This window comes from Condylostylus longicornis, unplaced genomic scaffold, assembly GCF_029603195.1.
Source record: "Condylostylus longicornis isolate FDR11 unplaced genomic scaffold, ASM2960319v2 ptg000018l, whole genome shotgun sequence".
In the NCBI taxonomy this organism is placed as follows: Eukaryota; Metazoa; Arthropoda; class Insecta; order Diptera; family Dolichopodidae; genus Condylostylus; species Condylostylus longicornis.
The window spans coordinates 9816485-9842731 of record NW_026577987.1 but is presented as its reverse complement, the minus strand read 5'-3'; the positions used below and the strand labels follow the sequence as shown (position 1 = coordinate 9842731).

Here is a 26247-nt window from a genome sequence, read left to right as displayed (position 1 = left end):
TTTAACCATTTTCATCAGTTCTAAGTTATTGTAAAAAATGGGGATTTTCGATATTTCAACTTAGTATTTCATCAACTTTCGGTATTTTAACTTAGATCTTAATATAGCATATGCAACTTAAAACTTCAAAATAGCTATGGTAAATTTTGATAATTTTTTGTTACAAAAAATGCTTGTCCGAAAATAAGGATTGGGCTTAAAGTTTTTACGGAATTTTTAAGATTTTTTGTAGCTACTCACTACAAAATATTTTAAGTTAGAAGATTAATGTAAGAGAAATTTAAAATAATGAAGAGTACCTTATTTTTTGTAATTTTCGTGCTGTTTTATGATTAATAAAATATTCAGTTTTTGCAGATCTACTACTAGTACATTTAAATATAAAAATGTATAGTCAAATATTTTTTGATTTTAATCTTTAATTTTCACTTTCATAATAACACTTTACACAAACATCTATACAAATATTTTCTCTTTCTTAAAGGTATTTTTGTTTTGTGGGGTGAATGAGAACAAAGATAATTTTAAAATTATTTAAATTGTTTTATTGTAAATAAAATATAAAAAAAAATAAATAAATAAATAATAATTTCAGTGACAAAACGCTGAAAATAAAATACAAAAGAAAAAAAAATTGTTTTCTCTGAAATTCAAAACAAAAGAACCTGTGAAATGAAAATAAAAACAAAATGATGAAAATTATCTAATCAAAACAAAAATATAATTAGTCATCTTGAAAATAAAAGTTGCGAACATTTTCAAGGTTATCTAAACATTAAAATTCAACCCTCTCCCGGCATAATCAAATTTTAGGCATAGCAGGCAAGTAAAACAGTAATAGGTCAAATTGAATTTTTTCTTGTTCTTTCTCAACTTTATTTTTTTGTAGATTTAATTAATCATTTGCAAACATTGAAATATTCTTGTAGTATAAACACAGATACATATATACGTTAAATGTACGTAATACTACTTAATACTACACTAATATTTGTATGTGTATAAAATATAGAAGCATGAATATTTTCAGTAAAGTTTAATTGTTTATAACAAAATTATAACCTTATACAAGAAAATACGGTATGGTATAATATTTTAATAATTTGCTTAAATGTTTCATTTTATCACAGAATTTAAATTTTAATACATTTCCAATAAAATATACTTTTTAGTTTTTTTTCGTTCATCTGTTCGTGCGTCCATCTAAGTTGTCGCCAAATTGTCAGAAAATTATTCATACGAGTATTTTATGTGACCTTAATAAACTATAAAATTCGTTCAATTTATTGTAGTTGGTTACTGATGGTGTGGAACAATTATAAAAGAAACTATGTACAATTACAAGAATTTCGAAGAAAAATAAAATTTTCTCTTGGAAATGTGCTAATTTATAAATGATTACTCTGATCCAGAATTATCACTCGATTTCATAACATTGAAATTTGAGATTTCGTCAATTTATTGTTGTGAGAATTCTTTCCAGTTAATTTTTTTGTTTTCTTTAATTAAAAATAACATTAACCAAAAATGTAAATGTTTAGCTATTGGCAGGACTAAAACAAAATTAATGGTATATTAATAAATATATATGTACATTATGAAAAAATGTTTTAGGGCTTCCAGCCGGTTAATTTTTTTTTTGATTATAAAAAATTGAGCCTAAAAGTGAATTTACTTTTACTACTAAAAATTGAACTGGTTTTCTTTACTATAGTACAAAAAAGTGAATCAGTAGTTTAAAAACTAGGACCAAACCTTCCAATTACTTTGACTTCTGACAAGAGTTTCGGAAATCCTCTATCGTAAGCTGAAAAAATTAATTCCTAAAATTGCGTAATTTAATAATAAAAGATTTGCTGCGGCAAGTATAAACGAAAAGTCTTTAATGAATGAAATGGGAGGAGATAATTTTCCAAATATTTTCTTAAATTTGTAACACCTTAGCCATGCTGTGTTATTCAAAATATAAATAACTTCGAAATTATATTAATTTATACTGGTTATAATAATTACATTTGATATTAATTTTTTACATATTAGTGTGCTGAATAATATATTGGTTAAACTTTTTTGGTCGTTCCTAGAAGCTTCTTTTATAATGCTCATAACATTACAAAAAATAAGAATAGTTCAAATTGAGATATTATTATTTCTATCAAATATATATATATATATTTTCCGTAGTATTTGTTTCAGATGATTATTAGAGAACATAACTAGAGCCTGTTGCTTTTATGTTCACATATTTTTACTGAAGAAGAACAATAACATTATAGTAGTTATTATGCAATACTTAGCTAATACCGTAATTTATTAACAGAAATTGAGAACTAATACATATGCATAAATTCCTACAATTTTAATTCAATGCTAAGAATGATAAAAGCCCTATTATGAATAAAATAAATGAAAAAATTTTAAATTTTAATAAACCTTTGAAATAAAAATACAATAATTACATTAAAAAAATACTACAAGCATATATGTATATAAATACTCACTCAACCTTAAATTTTTATTTCTCAAATGCTAAATTATAGTGCAAAAATCTATGTATATACTACCAATTTTTTGCCACAGCGTTTGGTAACTCTGTAAATCGTAAAATATTATGTTAGAATTTTATACAAAATAAAAGATTGAGAAATTAAAAACAAGTCAAATTTATTGTTTAAATTTATATATTATATATTTATCATGTATTAAATACATATACATACATATATTTTATTTTTGGTATTGAAACAATTGAATTTTTGTACATGCTTGTATTGTAAACATATGTTGGTGTTGGGAAAATATTAGGAACATTTCAAAATCGTAATTAGTTTTTTCATTAAGATTTTTTTTTTTAATTATTATATGAGATCATTTTTGGTATACAATTAATTACAATATTAGATTTGAACAAGTACACTTTTGAACAAGTATCGTTTACATAATATTGCTAATATGACAGCTAAATATACATACATAAGTAAAGTGTGATATGTTGGAATTTATTAATTTCATTTAATTATAAAAAATTAAAATTTGGACTAAAAAGACTGTTTTATCTGTTTATAAGAATTTTAGTTATTTACAATTGCGACACATTGAGTAATTTTTCCTTAATGTGCTAGAAACCTGTAAAAATATTATTCTTAAATCTTAAAATCATTTTGAATGTGAATGCTACACTTGATCGTAAATTGATATTAAGAAATTCTAGAGTAAAAATTTGGCTAGGTAGATAATTAAAGTACTAATTTCAAACATTTTTTAGACTGACTAAACATTAATAAAACGAATTCCATAAGTCTTTTTATGTACTGCTATTCAAGTTAACTTTCCATATGACGCATAGTTTATTTTCAAGCAGTATATTACTGCTGGTATTAGTTTCTAGATAGGGGCAGTTTGTTATATAATGAAACTTTTTTACACTCAAATTTTTTAAAAAATTATCTTACTAAGATGATATTTTAAAATTGGCGTTACATATATACTTATTCAAAGCTGTAAACAGTGTGTGAATGTGTATTGTGTTAATAATTGCTTGATTTTGCATGCATTAATAAAATAACTGTTATTGAGTTCAGTAAAATGTTTATACTAAAGCTTGTTTTCGGAATTAAAATATTCTTTGTTAAACAATATTCGAAATTCAATTATAGCTAGACTTGAATATGAAAATTCGAAGAAGGCTTGTTGAACCAAGTAAATTCAAAAAACACTTAGTTTTAGCTTTTGTTAAATTGCTTATTCATTCAAGAAAACTTCAAGATTCAATAATTTCATTGAACATTAATATTTCATTTTAACAGACTATTTAAAAATCACTTTAGAAATAAAATAATTTGTACTTGAACTGCTATTCAAAAATCTTCTGAGGCATATTTGGAAGTCATTTATTATTGTATGCTGTTCTCTGTACATTATTTTCAAACTTCTTCATCTTTTAATGATGAAAATGAATTCTTTTGTCCTTAAGTTTACAAGATTTCTGGTAGCTTTTATTTCTTCCTCATTTCAAGATTCGAAATTGTTTAATTTTTATTTCGTTTGTTTCTTTTTCCTTAAAAAATTACTTGCTTCTTGTTTTTTTTTTTTTATTATTTGTATGAATATCTGACGATGATAAAAATCTGAGAATATTACGTACTTTTATGGAAAATGTTAATGAAAAATAAATAAAAACAAGTTTCTACTTTATTTTTTTTTTTTGTAATGGGTTAAAAAACTTTTGAGTTTTTGCTTTTTAAATTGCTCTTTTCTTATACTCCATTTTGGTTTTTGTGAGTTAAAAATATGTATACGCATTTTTCGGAGATTGTATTTTTGGAAATGATGAAAATTTTTAAAATTGTTCCAATTAAATTGAATTTTTTTTAGTGCTTTATTCTTTTACTTCTTATTTTTTTCATTTAATTTTTTCGGATATAACCGTGCCTCGAGTGGTGGAGTATTCATGAAAATGATGTTGAAGAGAAAATGTTTATTTTTAGTTATATTTTCAATTAGGAACATATAATTGAATTTGGTTTAAAAGAAATGTTATTTATATATATGTAGAATGACGAATTCGGGTAATATAAAATTTTAAATTCAAAATTGTGTGTAACAAACACCTGGCACAGCTAAGTTATTTACTTCAATGTGTTGTTTTGTACAGAAGTGTGATTTATTATTTGATATAGTATAAAAATTATATGCCTGTGTAACAAAGTTAAGCTTTTCAATTTAGAATTAATACATGCAGTTTAAATATTTAAATTCTTCTCTGGAAAATTTGAGAAGCTCTAATAAAAATGGAGTTTACTTAAGAGTTCCCTTTCGTTTAGAAAATGTGCTAAACCGAATTTAATTCTGAAAATCATAATTATGTTTTTCCAAAAATAAATTGATCAAATTTATTGAAAGGCGTAGGTTGATCTGAGGTTAATCACCTTAAAAATTTTGTATAAGATAAATCAGAAAAATTAAATATTTTGATATCAAAGTTAAGGCGAATATTTGCAAAATTGTGCCAAACAATCTGCCGTATGTTTGTATATAAAGTTTGCAGTTTCTTAGATAAGAATCAAAAGTTTTTTTTTATATATTCAAAATAATGAAACAGAAAAAAAAAATGTATATTTGAAGCAAATTTGTCTGATTTTGGTTTAGAGAGAAAAAAAAAATTAAGAAGAATTTTGAAAATTACAGTGAAATTCTTACATATCGATTTCTTTAACAGTTAACTGTTATTTCCGATAGGTGACTGTACACTCAATACGTGCCTTTATAAAATATAAAAATTTTTCATTTGTATGTCTGTTGCGCTAGAAAATTGAAATACTTGATTAATAGTGAAAGTAGAATTTAGTAAAAAAAGAACATTATTTTTTTTTTCTCAGGTGTCAATCACTCAGTGTTGTTCAAATTAATCTATCTATCTATCTTTTCTAATATACAACTGAGATATTGAAATTTTTTTATGAAATTTTGGCAAAAGAAATTTTTTTTCTCATATAATTATCTGAGAGCTCATCTATCACGATCAATTTTTTAAATTTCTATATATCTAACTATGTAGATGAAAAGCTAGGTAAAAGTTTCACGTCGAATAAAAAATTAAAACTCTACATTTATTGCATTTATTAAATTTTATTTGAATGCTAGGCAAAAATCTTTGTATTAAGATTTTTTTACTCCTCTTGTACATTTTTTATATAGAGATATTTACTTTTTTTCATAATATAGAAATTAGTCTGTTATATATAGAAATTAGTCATAATATAGAAATTTATATGAAATAGTTGTACTTCGATTTTAATTAACATAGGTATAGGAAAAGTAGAATATATACGTACATGCACATGTATAGTTCAAGTTTCATTTCTATGTAGGCCCAAAGCAGGTTCTTCATTAACATCTTATGAATTATACGACCTGATCAAGTTTTCCTTTGAGAAAATGTACATTCTTATTTATTATATAAAAAATAAAGAGTGTGCCAATTATTTGTATTTAGTAATTTTTAATTTCACTTTTGAACATTTTGTTCTCAAAGAATTTGTAGAAGAAATTGTAAAACCCCGGGATAAAGGATTTTAGCTCACATATTAAATTATTTGATGAAAATTTAACAAAAAACAAAATATTTGAACTCTGTTTGTCAACGAAACTATGTATATAACAAAGGATCTTGGAGAGGGAAAATTTATTAAGATCCAAATTTAAATTTTTAGAGGTTTTTTGTATAATTTTAAAATTCAATGAATTTTCACAGTATTTACTAGAGTTTCCAATATTAATCGGAAAATAGTCCAACACGATCGGTTAAGTGCTATAAATACATCAGATTTACTCTTATTATTAATATTAAAATAATCCTAAATTCCTGTGTTGTTATAATTGCTCGATTGATTAGATCTAAGTTGCTATTGGTACATTATTTTATGTGCTAAATAAACAATGCACGGTTCACCATAATAAATAAAATTAGTTTAAAATGCGATTCAATTACATAATATGATTATTTACTATACATAGTGTTAAACTATGCTTTTGTAATTCAGTGAAACGTCATGGATGACGTCTATTACTTATTTGTGATTAATCATGTGGAAAAAATGTAATACATAATATATGTATGTATGTTAGAAGAAATTTAAACAGAAATTACTTCATATAGGAATATGCGAATGTGTTATATGCTACTATACTTAAAATATGAACTAATTGAAAAAAAAATCAAAAAATAAACAGAAAAAGAGCAATAAAAATTCTAATGTTTCGTATACAAAATATTTTTTTATGGTTCATTAGAAACTTGTGTAAATTGATTTCTTAATTCTTACAAGTACTTTTGGCTTAACATTACAAGTAGTTTTGGCTTGGTAAGATGCATGGATAAGACTTTTTAATAAAATTAAGGTTTGAATTTTAATTATTTACTTGAAAACTGTTGTTTTCAAATAACAAAAATCACAATAAATTGTGGAGGATATAAAACAGTATTGTGTTTAAAAACCAAATTTACTCAGTAAGTGCAAATAATTATAATATGTTATGGCTACAAAAATTTTACTTAAATACTATTACTATTAAGTATTCCATTATGTCTAGCAACACTAAGCAATATTTTAATTTCTCAACATTTTGCTATCAACATATTTATTTGAACAAATTTTATTTCAATAGCAAAAGTTGAGCAACTTCTTTATATACATGACACTAACAGCAATGTTTTACTTTCGATACCTTTTATATTTATGCGTACATTCAACTAAATAACAATTTGTATAGATATTGCCTATTTTTGTTTTACTGCCATAATGATGCTATCGCTGTGCTACTAAGTCTTTTTCTGCATTTTAAATATTTGATGAATTCAACATTCATCTTTATTTACTTAACTTCAACAATCAACAAAATTTCAACAACAACAATAAACATCATAGCATAGTGTTTAGTTAAGTTCAATTGTACTGCGGTGTGGTGAATAAATAGATTTTCTGTTGTAATTTTTTGTATTTTGAAATTTCAACACTACTATAATACAATTTAATAATATTGTTGTGTTGTAGCAGTAGGCATAAATTTTTTAGCGGTAGAATAGAAGAGAAAAAAAAATAAATTTTTTAGAAAAAGTTTAACCGCAGAGCTGTGAACATTGCGTTTCGATTGAAAATTGTTTCGATTATAATAATTCTGAAAATAATACATAAAAAATATTTAAAAAATAAATAAAAGCAAAATAATAATAAAAAGAGTGAAAAAAAATTTAAAAAATTAAAAACGTGTAAAATATCGTGCGGATTTAATAAAAAAAATCTAATATAAAAAACTTTTACCAAAAAAAAAAAATTTTTTTTTGTGGATTATTTGGCAAAAATTTTAAAACATCAACTCTGTGAAAATGTTCAGCTCATTTACAGGTAATTTACATACATATCTACATTTTATATTATAATCTGATTGTACCTTCTTTAATATTTTTATAAATTTAATGCAATAGTAATAGTCTCTGCTCTATAATATTTTTGACATTCAATGGGAGAGTGAGTAAATTTTCCAATTTGAATACATATTCCTAACATTCGTACTAACTATGGGAAATAAACAACAAAAAAAAAAATGGACAATAAAAATTAAAAGTCTCAAGGATAATAATTTTTACTTTAACTTATTATTAAATTGGCGTCAGACTATTGATTTCTATTATCCTAGATATTTTGTAATAGTTATTTCTCTTTTGTCTTCATTCTCAACATATGTATTTGAAGTAAAATTATGTCATCAGGACTTTTTTCGATTCCTTGAATAGTTGAGTTCTCATAATGTGATTCAAATGTAAATGTATTTGTGAAATATTTTAACAGGATTTTGTACATACATACAAATATATACAATGTATATAATTATAAAATGTTATTTTGTATACCGATTTTTATGTGACCAGTATTATATATTGCGTAGAAAGGTGAATATAAATTTTATAAGGATAAAAATTATAATAGTGCACCATTTGTATAAGAAGAAAAAGTAATAAAGTAATTTTGAAATTTACATTTTTAAAATACAGCCAGTTCTTTACAATGTTATACCAATTTTTTTTTTAAATTCTAACAGTTATAATGTTATGTATGTATTTGAATGTGTAATACAGCATGATGTAATTTTATTAAGCAAAAAAAGAAAAAGGTTTGGTAATATATGAACTGCGCAAAATGTTATTGTCTTCCAAGGACATTACCGCATTAAAAAATTTTCAAAAAAAGGAACAAAAATAAAGAAAGAGAGTAGAAGAATTTTAGAATTTTGATTTTAGAATCAGCTGTTTTTCATTTGTTTTTATCATGTGGTAGCCGGAGCAAACATTATGCCAGAGTAGAATGGAAAATTTAACTTGATTTTAAATAAATTATATTAATATTTAAAATTTTAATTTTACTTAATGTACATACAAAAATACATTTTATACATATAAGCCCACTCGTACAATTTTAAAATTAATAGCTATAAACTTATGCATACATATTATGTATGTACATTAATTAAACTTTATATTCCCCCAAAAATTAATGAAAAAAACTATGACTTCATAGAGAGAAGTTAATTAATTATTATTAAAACTTTTCATTTTATTAGTATAAATTTTATTAAATACAAAATAACCGGAAATTATATTTATTAATCTTGATTGTTTAAAACTTTTTTAGTAAGCAATCATTTAATATGCTTGGATTTATTTTTTTTAATTATGACCGCATCTTTAATAGTATGCATTACAACTCTACATATTATAGACATATGACGACGACTACATATGTATATATATAAATATATGTAAACATATTCGAGATACTTGAGTATTTATTTTAAACTGGATATTAGTAAAGTGTAAAAATGGAAAAGGAAATCGAAAATTGTTGCATTTTTAATGACCTAAAGAATCTCAAATTTTTTATTTTAAGACCTACACAATTTAATTTTGTTCATTTTAATTGGAAGTTGAAGTTTTTAATTTAATGGTTTTTTATTTAATGTGAAACCGAAAATGGTAATAACTGGTAATACATATACAAAATAATCTGTTTTGTTTTTTTTTTTTTACTAAAATTAATTTAAAATTTTTTATCCTCCTCTTTTCGAATTAAAATTTTAAATCAATGAAATAAGAATATTATTTTTTAAAGCATTAAAAAATATGCCAAAAAAAAATTTAAAATTCAAATCATATAAAATTGTTTTCTTTTTTCGTATGTACATATACATACATACAATATATATACATATTATTTTTTGGAAAAAAAATTTACATATTTTTCAGGTAAAGGTTATTTTTAGCTAGAGTATAAATTATTGCTAAGTTGATATGAAAAAAATTCAAATAAATTGTAGTAGAAAATTTAAAAAGAATATTTTTTTTTAAATACTTTTTTTTCGCGATTTATCACGTTTTAGTTTCTTATTTGATTTTAAAATATAATATTATAAATTATAAATAAGTGTACCTACATAATACAGACGTACATAAGTATATTAAATATTTTTTAGTTGTGTATTTTGTCTCGGTTTACCAATTGAATTCGAAAGAAAAAATGGACATGATAAAATTTTTAATATATAGAAAATTAGTTTCCGCTTAACTTTAGTTAAATGAGTATAACTTACAGTTTTAAGAAGAGTTACCCATCGTATTTGTATATAAAATCAATTTTTTTTTAATTCAAAATAGCGTATTTAATTTGAAAATACTTCTGTTCTTAAGCTTATTTTTTAAAATATACTTGAACTTAAGGACTCAGGGAAATGTGCAATTTTTACTTTTGCTATAACAGTTTAATTGCAATTAATTGTAAAAAATTATAATCTGTTTGATTGTCTAACTGCATGTGGTCATACAATTCCATATGTTTGCCTTTGAATACCTCTGAAATATAAATAAGCAATCAAATAAAAGCAAAATTATAAATTGCATGTCTGTCTGAACCCTAATAGTCTCTATATAGGTATTTCGAACTTATACTTTCGAACTTACATATATTCGAATTATATGTTTAGATTATTTTTGATTGTATGCTACTTATTTTAACTAAATAATTCGAACAGAGATTGAATTTTTTTTGAGATAAGTTTGAAGTAAATAAAAACTAAAAATAGAATAAATTCTTGAAAAATTTCTTAAAAAAGTAATAATTTTCAAATAACTAATTGAAGAATTAAAATATAATTTTGGATTGACAACATTTTACAGTTCTTAGAAAGTATAGCCATTTACAAATGATATTTGAACTTGATTAACTTATTAATAATTATTGTTTGGACTAAAACTTGTTTTGTTTCAAATCTTGGTACAACTTTCAATTGTTTGGTATTTAGTACTTCATTTCAGCAATTCGAACATAATATTAAAATAGATTTGGTACATTTGTAAATTGTTTTTAATATTGAAATAAAAATTTTCAATAATAGTTAAAATATTCTGGTAAATTAGTTAAAATGAGTCTTGATTAAAAAAATTTATTTAAAATTTAGATGTTTTCAGTTAAAAAATTTATTGTAAAAGTTAAAGTACAGCACTAAACATGTACATATGTATATGTATGTACACTCATATTGAGAACTTTTCGAAAAATATGAAAGGGTGAAATTTAAAAGTTTCCATTTTATTTCTTTTGTCCACAATTTCCTATATACATATATGCACATATGTATGTATGTATGTAATGAAAATACAATTTTTCTTTGTGCTCTTATTTGATCTGTTTTTTTGTACACGGTCTATAGTTTAGCTATATTAAAAAAGAGAGAGAGAGATTTACGCTTTAAATCATAAAAATATTTTTATAATAACAAAAAATATAATTTTTTCTTTTATTAAATTATAATTTCATGTTATTTTTATTAATTTTTTTTTGTTCAACTTATTTATGTATGTATGTATGTCGGTATATTTAAAGTATGACTCATATATTTAATATAACAAAGTGGTCGAAACAATAACTTTTTTGTTAATAATTTTTTTTTTGTTATACTTAATTAATAAACTACAATATTTATAAAATATCGAATGAAAATTCAGGTTAATAAAACAATATTAAAGAGAAAAAAATTCTTAAAATTAAATTTATAAAAAAAATTTAAAATAAAAATAACAAAATTATGAATTCATACTAAATAAATTAATTTAAATTATTCTGATTTTTACTGCAAATTACAGTTTACAAAAATCAAAATGAAAAATATGACTTCATAATTCTTTATTTAAGAATATTTTTTTTATTTCGAATAATTTATGGTACCTAACTTACATGTGTACACAAATATACTATAATTATAACTAAATTATATATATTAATTATATACATACCTATACCTAAATATATTGATTACTAATTTTTAATAATAATAAATTGCCTAATAACATGTTAGATTAATTTATTTCTATTTGTTTGTGTTAGAATTGAAAAACGGTTGAATGAAACGTGTTCATTAAAAACCCTTTTTAAATTAGTGATGATTTAACTTCATCTTTTCATATACATATAGTTAAACAAAGTACCTATATGAGACATCAATATATTTTAATATTAAAAATACTTAAATATGCTGGTTTATAAAGGTAAAAACTGCCTTTGTCAGCTGAGAGATTTCATTAATCATAGTTAACTCACTTAATTTTTTTTTATTAAAAGTAATGATTCATTCACGTCTTAAAATCAGGCTCACAATATATAAATAAAACTTACTTTTCTATACTGCATATATAACAAAATATATATACCGACATAATTATAACAACTTAGAACGTTGATAAGTTTCTTGTATAAATTTAAATTAAAATGAATGAAGTAAAATAAGTAATATATTTGAATATTTTATGCACGCTATACAATAATTATTATTGTAAGCATATAATAACCACATAATGTATATGTATGTACAAGTGTACATTTAAATAAAAATGCTTCTATATTTTTTAATAAATAAGTATATACAGATGTACATCACAGTTTTATTTACTGAATGTCAAGGTTAATTTCATAAATAATTATTTACTTTTAGTTTCTGATTCAATTAACTATATTTTTGTATTGGAATATCAATTTAATATAGAGTTCTATGTAAAATTAAAAAAAAAAATTACCCTTGACAAATGATTATCCTTAAAAATTAAAAAAAATACTGATAAAATTTTTTATATATGTTTGTCACTACATATATTATGCATAATGTGTGTATAAATGTAATTTGTTTTAGAAAATTTTGCTATATATGCTTATATGTGTATGTGTATGAAATTATCAATAAAATATCTACATGATTATAATGACTTAATTGAATTATTTTAATATGATGAACACATTTTATGAATTAAATGTAAATTTAAATAATGGAAAATATGTGATTAAATAAAATTTATGCTTTTAGAATTGATAGTAAAATAAAATTTTATAATATTCATTTTTTTATTCATTAAAATAAAAAATCTTCAAATTAGTAGAATAATTAGAAAAATTTGATACAATTACTTCATTCATTATTTTTATACATCAGGTTTTCTATAAAATTATAAGAGAAATTAATTAGTACGCTTATATGAATGCAGTATATACATATAAAAAAATTGTACAAAAGCGTTATATTCTCATAGTGTACCAAATGTTGATTATTCTACCAATTATCTAGCTGAAAAACTCTCATAATTTATAATAGAAGAAAAAGATATATAGGATTTTTTCAATTAATATTTTGTAACACATTTACAATTAATTTAAATTTTTGAAAAATACAATTAATTAAATTTTGCAAGAAAAAATATCCTTATAGATAAAGTTCCAATTTATACACAATTAAGTTCGAATTTATTTTAGGTATAAGAATTTTTTTTTCACTTAATAATGAGATTTATTGAGTTTTGTATAAATATAATAGAATCACAAATAAATAAAACTTATAAAATTAACAACCCTATACATAATGTATTAAAGTATTCGAAAATTATACAAATTCCTATATATCATATACATACGTACTCGTATATGAATTGTGTTTCTATCTAAATTCCATGTAAAAATATTGTTTATTTTTAAAAATTCAAAAGATTTTTCTTAGTTTTAGTTAAATATTTTTCCGAGATTGTAATTACATACATAGATACAATTAAATTGTTTACAAATAATATGTTGTTGCTAGGCTCTATATATTTAATACAAACTATATAAGAAATATTATGCTGTATATCCTGCGAATAAAAATGTGCTTAATACACCTGTTTGAAGTATATATACTGTATTAATTTATATACTTATATATATACATATTTTTATGTATTATATTGAATTTTAAGTGAGCTCTATAACAACGAGAAATTTGTTAAGAAAATGAAGTTCTTTTTGTTAAATTTTTATTTTTTAGAAAATATTCAGGATAAAATACTATTTACAAATTTAATATCATTATTCATTAAATTAGTTTTTACATTGCTATTATTAGTGAACTAATAAAATATTGTCCGATTTTGAATTACCTCATAAATTGTCTTCATTATTTTGTTTTTATCAAATTTTGCTAATGAACAATTTCATCGTAAAATTATGGCAATTTTCTAATATCTCAAAAATATGCGTAAACTTTTGAATTTAAAAAAAAATTCTCAAAACATAAATTTTTGATATAATGTGGTATATGCTATGGGTTCGATATTCTATTTATATAAGAAGAAGAATAAATTAATCAAATTTTTTTTTCCAAAAAAAATGTACGGTATATACTACGTCGAAATTACCCTTGGACGTCTACTTAAATAAATTTTGAGATTTTCGTGTAAACTATAATTTTTATACCCGTACGAACGTATGTTCGAAGGGTATACTAAATTTGCCTTACCGTTTGTAACGCTAAGAAATAACGGTGTTAGATATAGACTCAAGTGTATGTTTTTGATCAGCGTCAAATTCTGAGTTGATTTAGCTTTGTCTGTCCGTCCGTCCGTCCGTCCGTCCGTCCGAACGATAACTCAAAAACTAATTGAGCTAAGTTCACCAAATTTTCACAAATGATTTATTGTAGTAAGTGCCAGAACCCTATTTAAATTGGACATGATCGGGGTACCGGTTCGGGTAGCTGCCATACAACTTCAAAATTTATTTGGCTATATCTCAGAAACTATAAAAGTTATGGTATTGAAATTTCACACAAACGAATATATTAGTAGGGCCAATGTGTCAGATAAAAGTCGTTGAAATTACTTGGCTCCTTCTGGTACCTGCCATACAACTTCAAAAGTTATTTGGCTATATCTCAGAAACTATAAACGCTGTGATATTGAGATTTCACACAAGTAAATATATTAGTAGGGCCGATGTGTCTCATAAAAGTCGTTGAAATTACTTGGCTCCTTCTGGTATCTGTCATACGACTTCAAAAGTTATTTGACTATATTTCAGAAACTATTAAAGCTATGGTATTGAAATTTCACACAAACGAATATATTAGTAGGGCCAATGTGTCTCATAAAAGTCGTTGAAATTACTTGGCTCCTTCTTGTACCTGCCATACAACTTCAAAAGTTATTTGGCTATATCTCAGAAACTATAAAAGCTGTGATATTGAGATTTCACACAAGTGAATATATTAGTAGGGCCGATATGCTTGATAAAATTCGCCAAAATTTCTTGGCTCTTTCTGGTAGGTGCCATACAACATCAATAGTAGTTTGGCACAACCAGTATTTTGAATAACACATACTACTGAAATTTTGCATAAATTAATATGGTAATACGGCAACTTAAAGTCATAGTCTGCCCCATAGTTAGTTATGGAACATTAGTTATTCGCACATAGGATAACAAATTCGTACGGGTATCACAGAGTTGACAAGGTCAACTCTATTTTTTTTCTCGTTTTTTTGTTCGAATTCGTATTTTATTTTAATTATTTTTCGTTTTTGTTTTTTCTTTAAATATTTTATAATATTGTAAATATTATTGGAATGAAAAATATAATCAAAACAACTCATTTAATATTTTATTAAAAGCATATGCTAATTTTAAAAATAGAAAATGAGAAAAATCTAATAACCTCCATTTAAATTTTTTTCTTTTTTATTTTTGGGGGGAAATTTCATTTTACTGTTTGAGCGGTAACTATGCATTATTTAGAATTCATTAGCTATAATTTTTATATATATACAAAATATAAATAAATGTTTTAATATAATATGCTATAATATTCTTATTTGAGATATTTAAATATTTTTAGAAGAAACCTAAAGAAAAAAATTTTGTATTATAGAAAGACTAAGAAAATTAGAAAATTTATACAATATTTAATTGTATATACAATATTCGTGTATATACACTAAGTGTACTATATAGCATTTTCTTTTTCATCGAAAAATTTTATTAGATTCCTTCTCAATATCATGTTTTCTCTCAAATATTTTCTTGATATGTAAATTTTTTTCAAAATGCTTTTGTTCATATAGACACACAATAAGAGAAAGATTAAAAGTTCTTTGATTTTTTTTATTAAATGAAAATTTGACATGGTATCAGCGATAAATAATGGAACTGAATACATGAATAATATGAGTAGGTCTTTATATTGTATTTTATAATATATATGAAGTTAATAATGTCAATACGTTCATAAATTTTATTTTATTATAGATATAGAGAAAGTCCTAACATATTATATGATTTAATATGATTTACTCATTATAGTTGTTGCTGGATTCATGTATAACAACAAATTTTGTAAAATATGAACAACTATATCATTATGACAAAGAAAGTTTACCTATATAATTTTATATTAGAAATTAAATAATGAATAAATTTAATATCTTTTATGATATAAATTGCATTTAAAGATATTTTAATTGAATCGCTCACGCCAATATTTTAAAACTATAATACGCACATTCATATATTGATAATTTTGATATAATGGCCATAATATGAGATAGTGAAACTATTTATAAGACCAGTTATTACTCGTAATGATGTTATATTTCGAGATATTATTTTAGATATATACCGCGTAATATCCGTTCAAATATTAAAAAAAAAAGTTTTTATAATGTTGTTTTTTTTTTCATGAAAACCAGAAAAGTTATTATTAATATTTTACATCAAAGCTGTATAGATACACACATACATAATCTGTATTACAAAAACCGGTCACCCACATTTGTTAAAGGCTTAAATAAAAAACGTGTGTTTTTCATTAAAAGAAGAAAAATAATAAATGATTTTCTTAGATCATAACTACGTTTTAGTTTTTTGAGCCTATTATAGTAAAAAAAAATAATCACCATTATTATGTTTAAAAAAAATAGTTTGTAAAATTATATGATTAATTATAAGAATTTTCAATTCCTTTAGAAAATTTTTGTATTAAAAAATGTTCGTCTTTTGTTTTTAATTCCAACTTTAGTTATACAATAGAATTTTAGTGTTACAAATTGGATTTCTCGAGGTTATTATTAAATTTTATCATTATATATTAAATATAAATTGGTTGTTTAAGAATTAGACAAGAAAATCATATTAAAAATAAATTAATCAAATTAAATATTAAGTACATATAGGTACATAAGCACTATTTGTAATGCTAAATTTTCAATTATTTCAAATTATTTTACTTTCTGGGTAAGAATTATAAAAAAGCCATTAAAAACCAGAAAACATTAATTAACTGACGATCATCTATTTTACTTGCGTGTTTCTCTATATAAATTATGTTTCTATGCTAGCATTAATTATACTAATTTTGTTTTTAAGATTTTTTGCCCGAAAAGTATAACCCCAATTTAGCAATATAAGCCTATTTTGAAAGCATTAATGATCAATTTTTGCCTACATTTTAGGTTATTCAAGTACTACAATAAAATTTTAAGACGTAAGCTGTTATAATTTTCTTTAGTTCAATAATATTTTCGGATTTTATTTAAATATTCCGAAAATCCAACATAAACGTTTAAAATTTTTAGGAGTGAACAATTTTTAGGAGTTTTTGATTAAGCGATCATTTATATCAGAATAATTTATATCAGAAAAAATTTATAGAAAGCAGGTTCAAGAATTTAAGAATCTAGGGTATATTTCTATGATTATGTTTAATTCTTAATCTGAAAATTAGAATGGTTATATGAACGTAAATTTTTTGAATGTTTCTGAGAAAACATTTAAAATTTCTTGAAGTTTTCGAGAAATTTTCAAAAATTATACTTTTACAGACCAGTTTTCTTAACATTTAATAAAAATTAGTAATTGCTATTACATATATAAGTAATGAAATATAATCTTTATCAGGGTTACGTCATTTGTACGCATAATCTGATATTATTTGTTTTGTCTGTGTTAATAATCTGCTTTGTGAACCTTAACCTTATATTGTCTGAGCAGATATGTATAACATTTTTGTAATCTGTATTTCTGCTTATATAAAAAATAAAACGTTATTAATTGTTGGACCAGACTTTGATTAATTCGAAATTTTTAATTTTTCTATATAGGTGTACAAAATATTCAATTTAGAATTGTAACCTGTAATCATTAAATCTTTCATGGGTGGTAGTAGGAGTATAAGTCAAAAATATCAACTTTTCACTAGAGCAAAAAAACTTAATAAAACTGTTCACTTTTGCTTTGAACAATATATTTAAATGCATTTGTTTCAAAGGTTTGTAAGTGTCGTAGCGCTATGAATTTTTGATAGAAGATGTATTTTGAGCTCTAGATTACATTGGTGTACTTATCAGGTTTTTGCAAAAAATTGACTTATACTCCTACTACCGCCCATCAAAGAAATTTATGTTGAGGAAAATTTTTTAAAATTGTTATTTATTCTTATGAGAAATTAGAAATCTAGTTTTTATAGAATAATGGAAAATTCATTAAGAGTTTTTGAAATTGCTTAAAAATCGCTTTTTTATAAATAATCCGCATAAAAAAAGCGACCTTATAATCGCGGATATCATAAGATTTTAATTCTTATTCAAAAAACTTTTGTATTTCCTCGATAAAATATAAAAAACCAAAATAAAAAAATTTTTATATATTTAAGAAAAAATAAATATAAAGAAAATAATTAAAGGAAAAAAAAAAGTAAATAAACAAATTAAAAATAAAAAAAAAGAAAACGCTAAAATCTTAAAGTAATAAAAAACGAATAATAATAAAAATAAGATTAAAAGAAAATATTCATAAAAATTGTTCAAATATTAAATGAAATTTTATATTTGTTAAAGAAGATTATCATTGTCTATAAAGATGTTTGATCATCGTATCATTCTTAAAATACAGTAAAACTAGAATAGTATCTAAAACCTTTCGCTTGATTTCAATACATACACATTTCCTCTCATCAAAAAACTTAAAAATATGAGATTTCTTCTTTCATTATTGCAGAAAAAATGGAAAAACTTTCTGATTTGTATAATATTTGAGTTTATATAACTAAACTAAGCTTTTTTAGTAAATGTATTTTGACGGCCCCAAATAGAACTATTCTAAGTAGACTTTTAACAATATTGTTCTGTGAATAAACTGCTTCTGTGAATAAACTGCTTCTGTGAATGATTTATGTGAACTATGCCCATGTATTTTTAAATTTAATTGAAATTCTACAAATATAAAAATATTTTAGTTGTACTGACAAAAGATATTTTCCTGGAATATTATTTAGTAGTTCGTTAATAAAATAAGATCTGCGTTAATAAAATATTGAAAATTTTTAGTATTTATTAATTTATATTTATAGTGCGCAAAAAAATATAAGTTTTAATTAAAGTTACAAAACAATTAAGGTTTTTTTAAAAAAGTTACAATATTTTCATAAAAAATGCATTTGTTCTAACACTTCCAATATTTGAAAACACTGCTTTCTACAATATTTTACAATAAGATTTCTATACATACAATAACAAGTATACTGTAATATTTTCCAATCGCCGCGCACAGCTTTGTGGAATGTCTTTAATTCTTAGTGTATAAATATACTAAAAATGCTATATTTAATACGCGGTTGTGAGCCAACTTACGGTATAAATTGTCATTGTAATTAAAAGATGAAAATTTTAATTTTCAATAGTTTGATCTATTAAGAAAATTTTCAAATTTTCAAATATTTTGCCTTTTATTTTATTACGATAACTTTATTTATAAAAAAAATGAGGTTTTTGTGTTCTCCTGAAAACCTGTCTTTTTGAGTTACAATAGTTGCATTCGGAACTGTCTATTTATAGCAAAACTGTTTAATTAACTTTCCATTCATAACTGAATTTTCTTTGGCGTTTGTAGAAATACAATTCATTCTAGAAACTTGTACAAATATTGAGGGAAATTCTAAATGTTGGACTTATATTTTAAGCATTTTAAAACCGCAATTGACATACTTTTTATTGAATGAACTAATAAATTTCGATAAAACTTCAACTTCTATAAAGTTTCTCTAAATTTACATGTTGTTGTTCATATTTCATTGAATTTATTGTATATACTCTAAAAATCTTGCTCACATTATGAAAACAAAAACGGAATTAAATTTTTCATTTCAAATATCTATTTTGGTTAATTCTTCTTAAAACGTAAATAAAAATATTATGTACATACATACATATGTATGTATATGTATTGAAAATAGTTTCGAATTTATAAAGAAAGCTTTAAATTTGTTTTCTATTTCTTATACATTAAAAATTCAATAAATAAATTAATTTTTATACGAAAAAAATAGAGATACATAATATATACATATGAACAATAGTATATCAACAGGGTGCTTAAGAGCTCGTGGAACTAAGTAATAGATTTGAAGCAAACCAAAAAAATTAAGTACTATGGTGCTAAAGGTAGTATTAATTTTTTAGATTTACTTCCAAATTAACAGTTTGCCTTTATTAATTTTTTTTACATTTTGTCCTTATAATTCAGTAGGTAGGACAATACCCAGGAAATACTCATTCTTATTCACATTTTGTAAGAATTTTTTCAATAATTTCTCATTTAACTGGTGTTTATTCAAAATTTTAATAACTATGCCATATAAACTTTATGTAAATAACTATGTATGTGTCAAAAATCTCAATAAAACATGTCTATTGACCGTCATTTAGAAAGGTTTTAGATATTATCTCATGCATTGAGTCTCATTCACCCTGTATACAAAATACACACTCATGTTATTACACACAATAGCATACAAAAAAACTTGTACAGAATAAAATGTTAAATGAAAAAAAAACCTTATATTTCCTTTTGTTTATTTTTAAATACAAAGGTTAAAAATATAGTTTCGCCTGTTTTTTTTCTGTGCCGAGTCTTTCTATTGAACAATAAAATTAAAATCGATGTTCTTTTTGTTCTTTTACTAAATTTTCTCTTTCTTAATTGAACTTATAGAACTCAAATATTTGTTTTATATTTTTGAAATTAATGTTCACAGGAATGATTTCGCGACTGACACCATTCATCTCATCAATTTAAATTCTATTGTTTATTTAATGTCTTTATATCTAACAAGTCCCAATGCTCAGAGAGAAACTTGAAAGCACACCTTATTTTATATGGCCTTTTTTAAATCGAAGTGGCTATTTTTTGAGAAGAAATATTAAAATAAATTCACACTTATTATAAAGCAGGTAAAATTTAGAACATATATTTGAAAAATCAAAAAAATATATTAATATTTTCATTGATAATTATTTTAAAATTTAAAAAAAAAGCGGAAAAACAACAAGCACATCCTTCACCTTCAACGTTTTATATGTTACTGAAAGCATTTTATTATTTTTAAGTGAACAGCTTTTTTTTCTAATAGGGTAAGTTAACGCAAGATATGGGAAGTACCTGTGGTGTCAAGTTGAAAATATAATTAATGAAATAAAATTCTTAAATATTGATATAAATACATAGTAAAGAAAAAATTTGAAGAGGGAATTAGAAAATAATATCTAAAATACAATCAAATATTATTTGTTAAATACAAATTTTATATAAACTTCAAAATTTTACCTCTATTTTTATTTGAAAAAATATTAAAAACTTACTATCATTTATATCAATTACCTAAGATAAAAAAATATTTAAAATGTTTGGAAAAAACAATCATATATTTTTATGACCGGATTTGAATATTTTTCTATTTTTGAAATAAATGGTATTTTACCAAATGACTCGAAAGTTCCGACTGTAAAATAACAGGTATTTTAAAATTTTTGTTCAGGTATTTTAAAATTCTTTCCGTTTAAAATTAAGATAGGTCATACATACACATGCAGGGACATTTTATAAATAGATTGCTCTTGTTTACCTGCTAATAAAATATGAAAAAAGAGCACAGCAAAATTTTTGAAGCACTCAATATAACATGTTTGAAATAGTTTTAAAATAATTATTTAAAAAAAAATTTATTGGAAGTAGGTACATACATATTTATTTTTAATAATTTAAAAACTAACTGAAATTATTTGAAACAATTTTATAAGTAACGTATGAATAATCGAAATGAGATAATTCAAATTGTTGAAATGTGTCAACCTATATTACTTTTAATAACATTTTTGTTAGCCGACACTACTCAACTTACCTTATTGGGAAATACAAAATGTGCATAAAAAATCATACATCCTTCCTCATTAACATTTGAAACCATACTGAAATATGAATTTGAAATTTTTTTTCATTTTTTCTTTCCTCCTACCTTTCTTTCTTTTTCGTGCAATAGAATTTAAATGGGAAGCTTTTTAAAAAATGTGTATAATATCCTGAGATTTTTTAAAATATTAATCTCTTTTTTACGTAAAAAAAAAGAAAAAAATAATAAAAAATATGACACGATCAGTGGCATTTAAAGAAAAAACCAACAACGAGGCCAAAAATTCGTAACATTTCGTAAAAAAAATTGAGTATTGGGACTTGTTAGATATAAAGACATTAGTTTATTATACAATATCAAAAAAAGTTTTATCTTAATCTCATTGAGGAAATTACGGTCTCATTGTACGAGTATGCGATTATTATATTAAATTCTTTGTTTTTGTTTATTTTTTTTTCAACACTATCTGATTATGTTTTGTTCGAGCTCTTGTTATACCCTGCACCTTCGTGAAGGGTATATTAACTTTGGTATGGAGTTTATAAGAGCCATCTGCCGTATGGACATATCTATATATATATTTTTGCTCAGCGTAAAATTTTGTGTTGATTTACACATGTCCGCTTATCCGTTCGTCCGAACGCACGATAACTCAAAAACGAATAAAGCAATCGACAACAAACTTTCACAAGTTGTTTCTTTTGTGTTTCTGTTGTTTCAAGCACGAACCCTATTATTTTTGTACCAATTCGGACAATGCGTTCTGATAGATGCCATGCAACTCAAAAAGTTTTAAATATTTCAAAAACTAATAAAGGTATAAGTATGAAATTTTGCTTACGTATGTCCAGTTACGTACTACATATGTTCTAATGTTCTCCAAAAGCAAATTTTAAATATTTCGAAAAATATTAAAGTCAGATTCATGAAACTTGTCAGTGACCAATTATTTGTCAGACATATGCGTGAAATTTCTATAGAATGGTTTCACAGGTTCGAGTAATTGCTATACAACAATGAAAGGTGCTGGGTATAATTCAATCGGTTTATACCGACTGAAACGTTTTTACTTGTTGTAAAAGTAATTTCGATTCTCCCAGTTTGATTATCAATAAATTTATATGGAAATGTGTAGAACTAAATTTTTTTAAATATGTATTTGCTAAAAATTACATAAAGCTATATACAAAACCAAAGAGAAAACAAAAAGTAAAATTACTGATGAAAAGGTCAAAAAGGTAATTTTTGGACATGAAAATTAATAAAAACATAAAAGCAGAAAAAAATTAATTTTAAATTGGACTTTACACATGAGTGATTGTTCAAACCGCATTGCTTAATTCAATCAGAAGGAATATACTTACGGTGTAGAGAAGTGGGGGGAACATTCAAATATTATTTTGACGCGTACATTTCCTTATATAAGTATGAATGTACCTATACATTATATATGAAGATAAACTAAAGTGTGAAACATGTACGTTTGAGTATTTTACCATTATGTCGAAATATTAATTGTTGACATTATATGTAAAATTCAATGTCAACAAAAAATATTTTAATGTTAAATTTTTTTAACGTTGAAAATAATAAAATTCCTTTCTTAAATTTGTTTATTAAAATTATGGGCTATAAACAAGATACGTACAAGTATATATACATAGTAAGTATTTTAAATGGCCTATTATAAAGGTAAGAATATCTTTGTGAATTTAGAATACAGTTTTAATTTTTTTCAAAACAATTTGTTTATTAGACGTACATACATAGGTACATTTTGAATTTATATTTTAAGGTGTAATCAAATTTTTTCCATTTGGTTTCATATTTCATTACATAGTACTTGATTTATGTCAATAATATTCTGTCAATATACAAATTAATGTTTTGGTAAATAAGAGAAGTAATGGATTAAAAAACAAATACAGCAAAAAATTTAATTTTATAAGGTGTTGATGTCAAATTTCAAATATGTGTACAGACATATTATTTGCATTACATACAATGTTTAATTCGGTAAATATATATTGACATAATTATGTACGAACTTACATTTATTTCAATTAGAATTATTAACGTACCATTTAGAATATGACGTTCCGTTTTTAAAAACCCCTAATTTCTGTTGTTAACCTGAATTCATGGAGCAAACTTTTCATGAATTGCACACGTTTGTCTAGGATATAAAATGTCTATACCTTAACTAACAAATTGTAAACTATCAGAATTGTATGAATTTTTCTTTGCGTTATCCTAGTTGTTACAGAGGCACTATAAAAGGACGGGTATTTTATGTTAGGCTTTTTATAATTGTGTAAATTCAATTTTATACAAATGTTAAATTATTAAATGTATAATTTGAACAATTTAGCACTATAAAATTTTTAGCACTATGTGTGTACTATTTTGTTAAGGAAATTGAAATTAAACTTCTTTCCGCTTCGAAAAGAATTTTAATTTCCTGACCATTTTAATTGCATTAAATAATTTCTTAAACTGTATTTGCATAAGAACTATCATAGATAATTTGCAACATTTATTGTTTTACTTTTAATGTTATGATGTTTTTATTAGCGGAATTTAAATTTGTGACAATAATTATATCTGAAATCGAAATTGATAATTTTTCTAAATGCAAATTAATTTGCAATTCATTTTAGTATTAAACATTATATTGATAAGTTAACTTGACATTAATAAGTATCTAAATTTATTTAGACGGTTGTTGCGTTACCACTACTCTGGTTAGTGTAACTAACGTATAACTAAACCTGGGTTAGTATAACTGACGTATAACTAAAGTTTAACAGGTCAGGGCAGTGGCGTTACATATTTAAAATTTTAAAAATGTTGAAGTTTCAGTTTAAAGGTATTTTAACTTAAAAACTATTCACAAGCCATATTATGCTTATATAATTTATTTAATTAGGTTATAGCTTTATGACGAAAAACTGTTAAGAAAATAAATTTTATTATAAAGGTTGGGTAAAATTGAAAACTTGCGACGAAGATGTTTTGCTACTAAATAATATTCAAATTTACTTTCTTGTTAATTATATGTTAGAAATGTAGTTTTTCATTTTTCAAATATAATAATAAATTTTAAATAAACTATTTATTAATATATAATGTTTTTAACTAGATAACTAACATAACTTTCTCTTTTTCTCTGTATAAATTTATATTTTTAATATTGTATACTAATCATGATGCAGATGCTTCAAAATGTGAGTACTTAAATATTCTAACAAATAAAATGTAGTATTTTTTTTTTTATTATTTGAGAAAAATTTACTTTATTATTATATGGAAAATTTTATTTTATATTTGCTATTTATATAAAATTATATACATACATATAGTTCTTATATAGAAAATTCTTGTAAATATTTTTATTAGCATATAGAGAAAATATTCACAAATAAAATAATTAAAAATAAATTTTGTTTTCTATTTTCTTAATTTATAATTTTTCACTGCCATCACACAGAATAATATTAATTTTCTTTTGCAAAAATTAATTTAAAATTTTTGTACCATGTAGTATTCATATTGTAGATTTTGTATATATACTTATAGTAAATAAGTACCTAAACATATACATAAATACATATATTATACATTTTAACATTGAAAATCAAGATTAATTGATATTTTAGTTGTTATTAGATGAAAAAGAAAAGAAAAAAAAATAAGGAATAAGTTTTCAATTTCAAAAGAAAATAAAAATCTTTATTAAAATTAAATACGTTCAATATATATTTTTTTTTTTCATTTCAAATGAGAAAATTAATTCTTTTTTGGATCATGACATACCGCTTATGAATTCGTTGGGTGTATATGTTTAACCTTGGCAATTAATTTTTGCAATTAATTATACGTTTTACTTATAGATACTGTTAGTATACTTCTAAATATATTAAATATATAATCGTGTATATGTGTATATAATATGATCTTATACAAAATATTAGTACATAAGTACTTGTTATGTTCATTTATTAATTAATATAATTCCATTCCCAATAAAATAAGTACATATAATAATATATTGCCTTTTATACGGTAGCTAGATGACGTAGAGATTATTAATTTAAAACTACCGAAATTACCGTTAATATTACATTAAGTTTGTTTTTCATTTAATAAATAAATTTATATTAATTTTTC

The 26247-nt window shown here is 23.0% G+C and overlaps 1 protein-coding gene across 1 annotated transcript in view; it reads left to right on the top strand.

Moving 5' to 3' along the window:
- The first annotated feature begins 7576 nt into the window (after positions 1 to 7576).
- LOC129606197 (protein DR_1172) overlaps positions 7577 to 26247 on the top strand; it is a 33823-nt gene continuing 15152 nt past the window's right edge. The window contains exon 1 of the mRNA XM_055516356.1: positions 7577 to 7904. Coding sequence (XP_055372331.1) covers positions 7886 to 7904 — 19 coding nt within the window. The 5' untranslated portion in view covers positions 7577 to 7885. The remainder of the gene's footprint in view (positions 7905 to 26247) is intronic.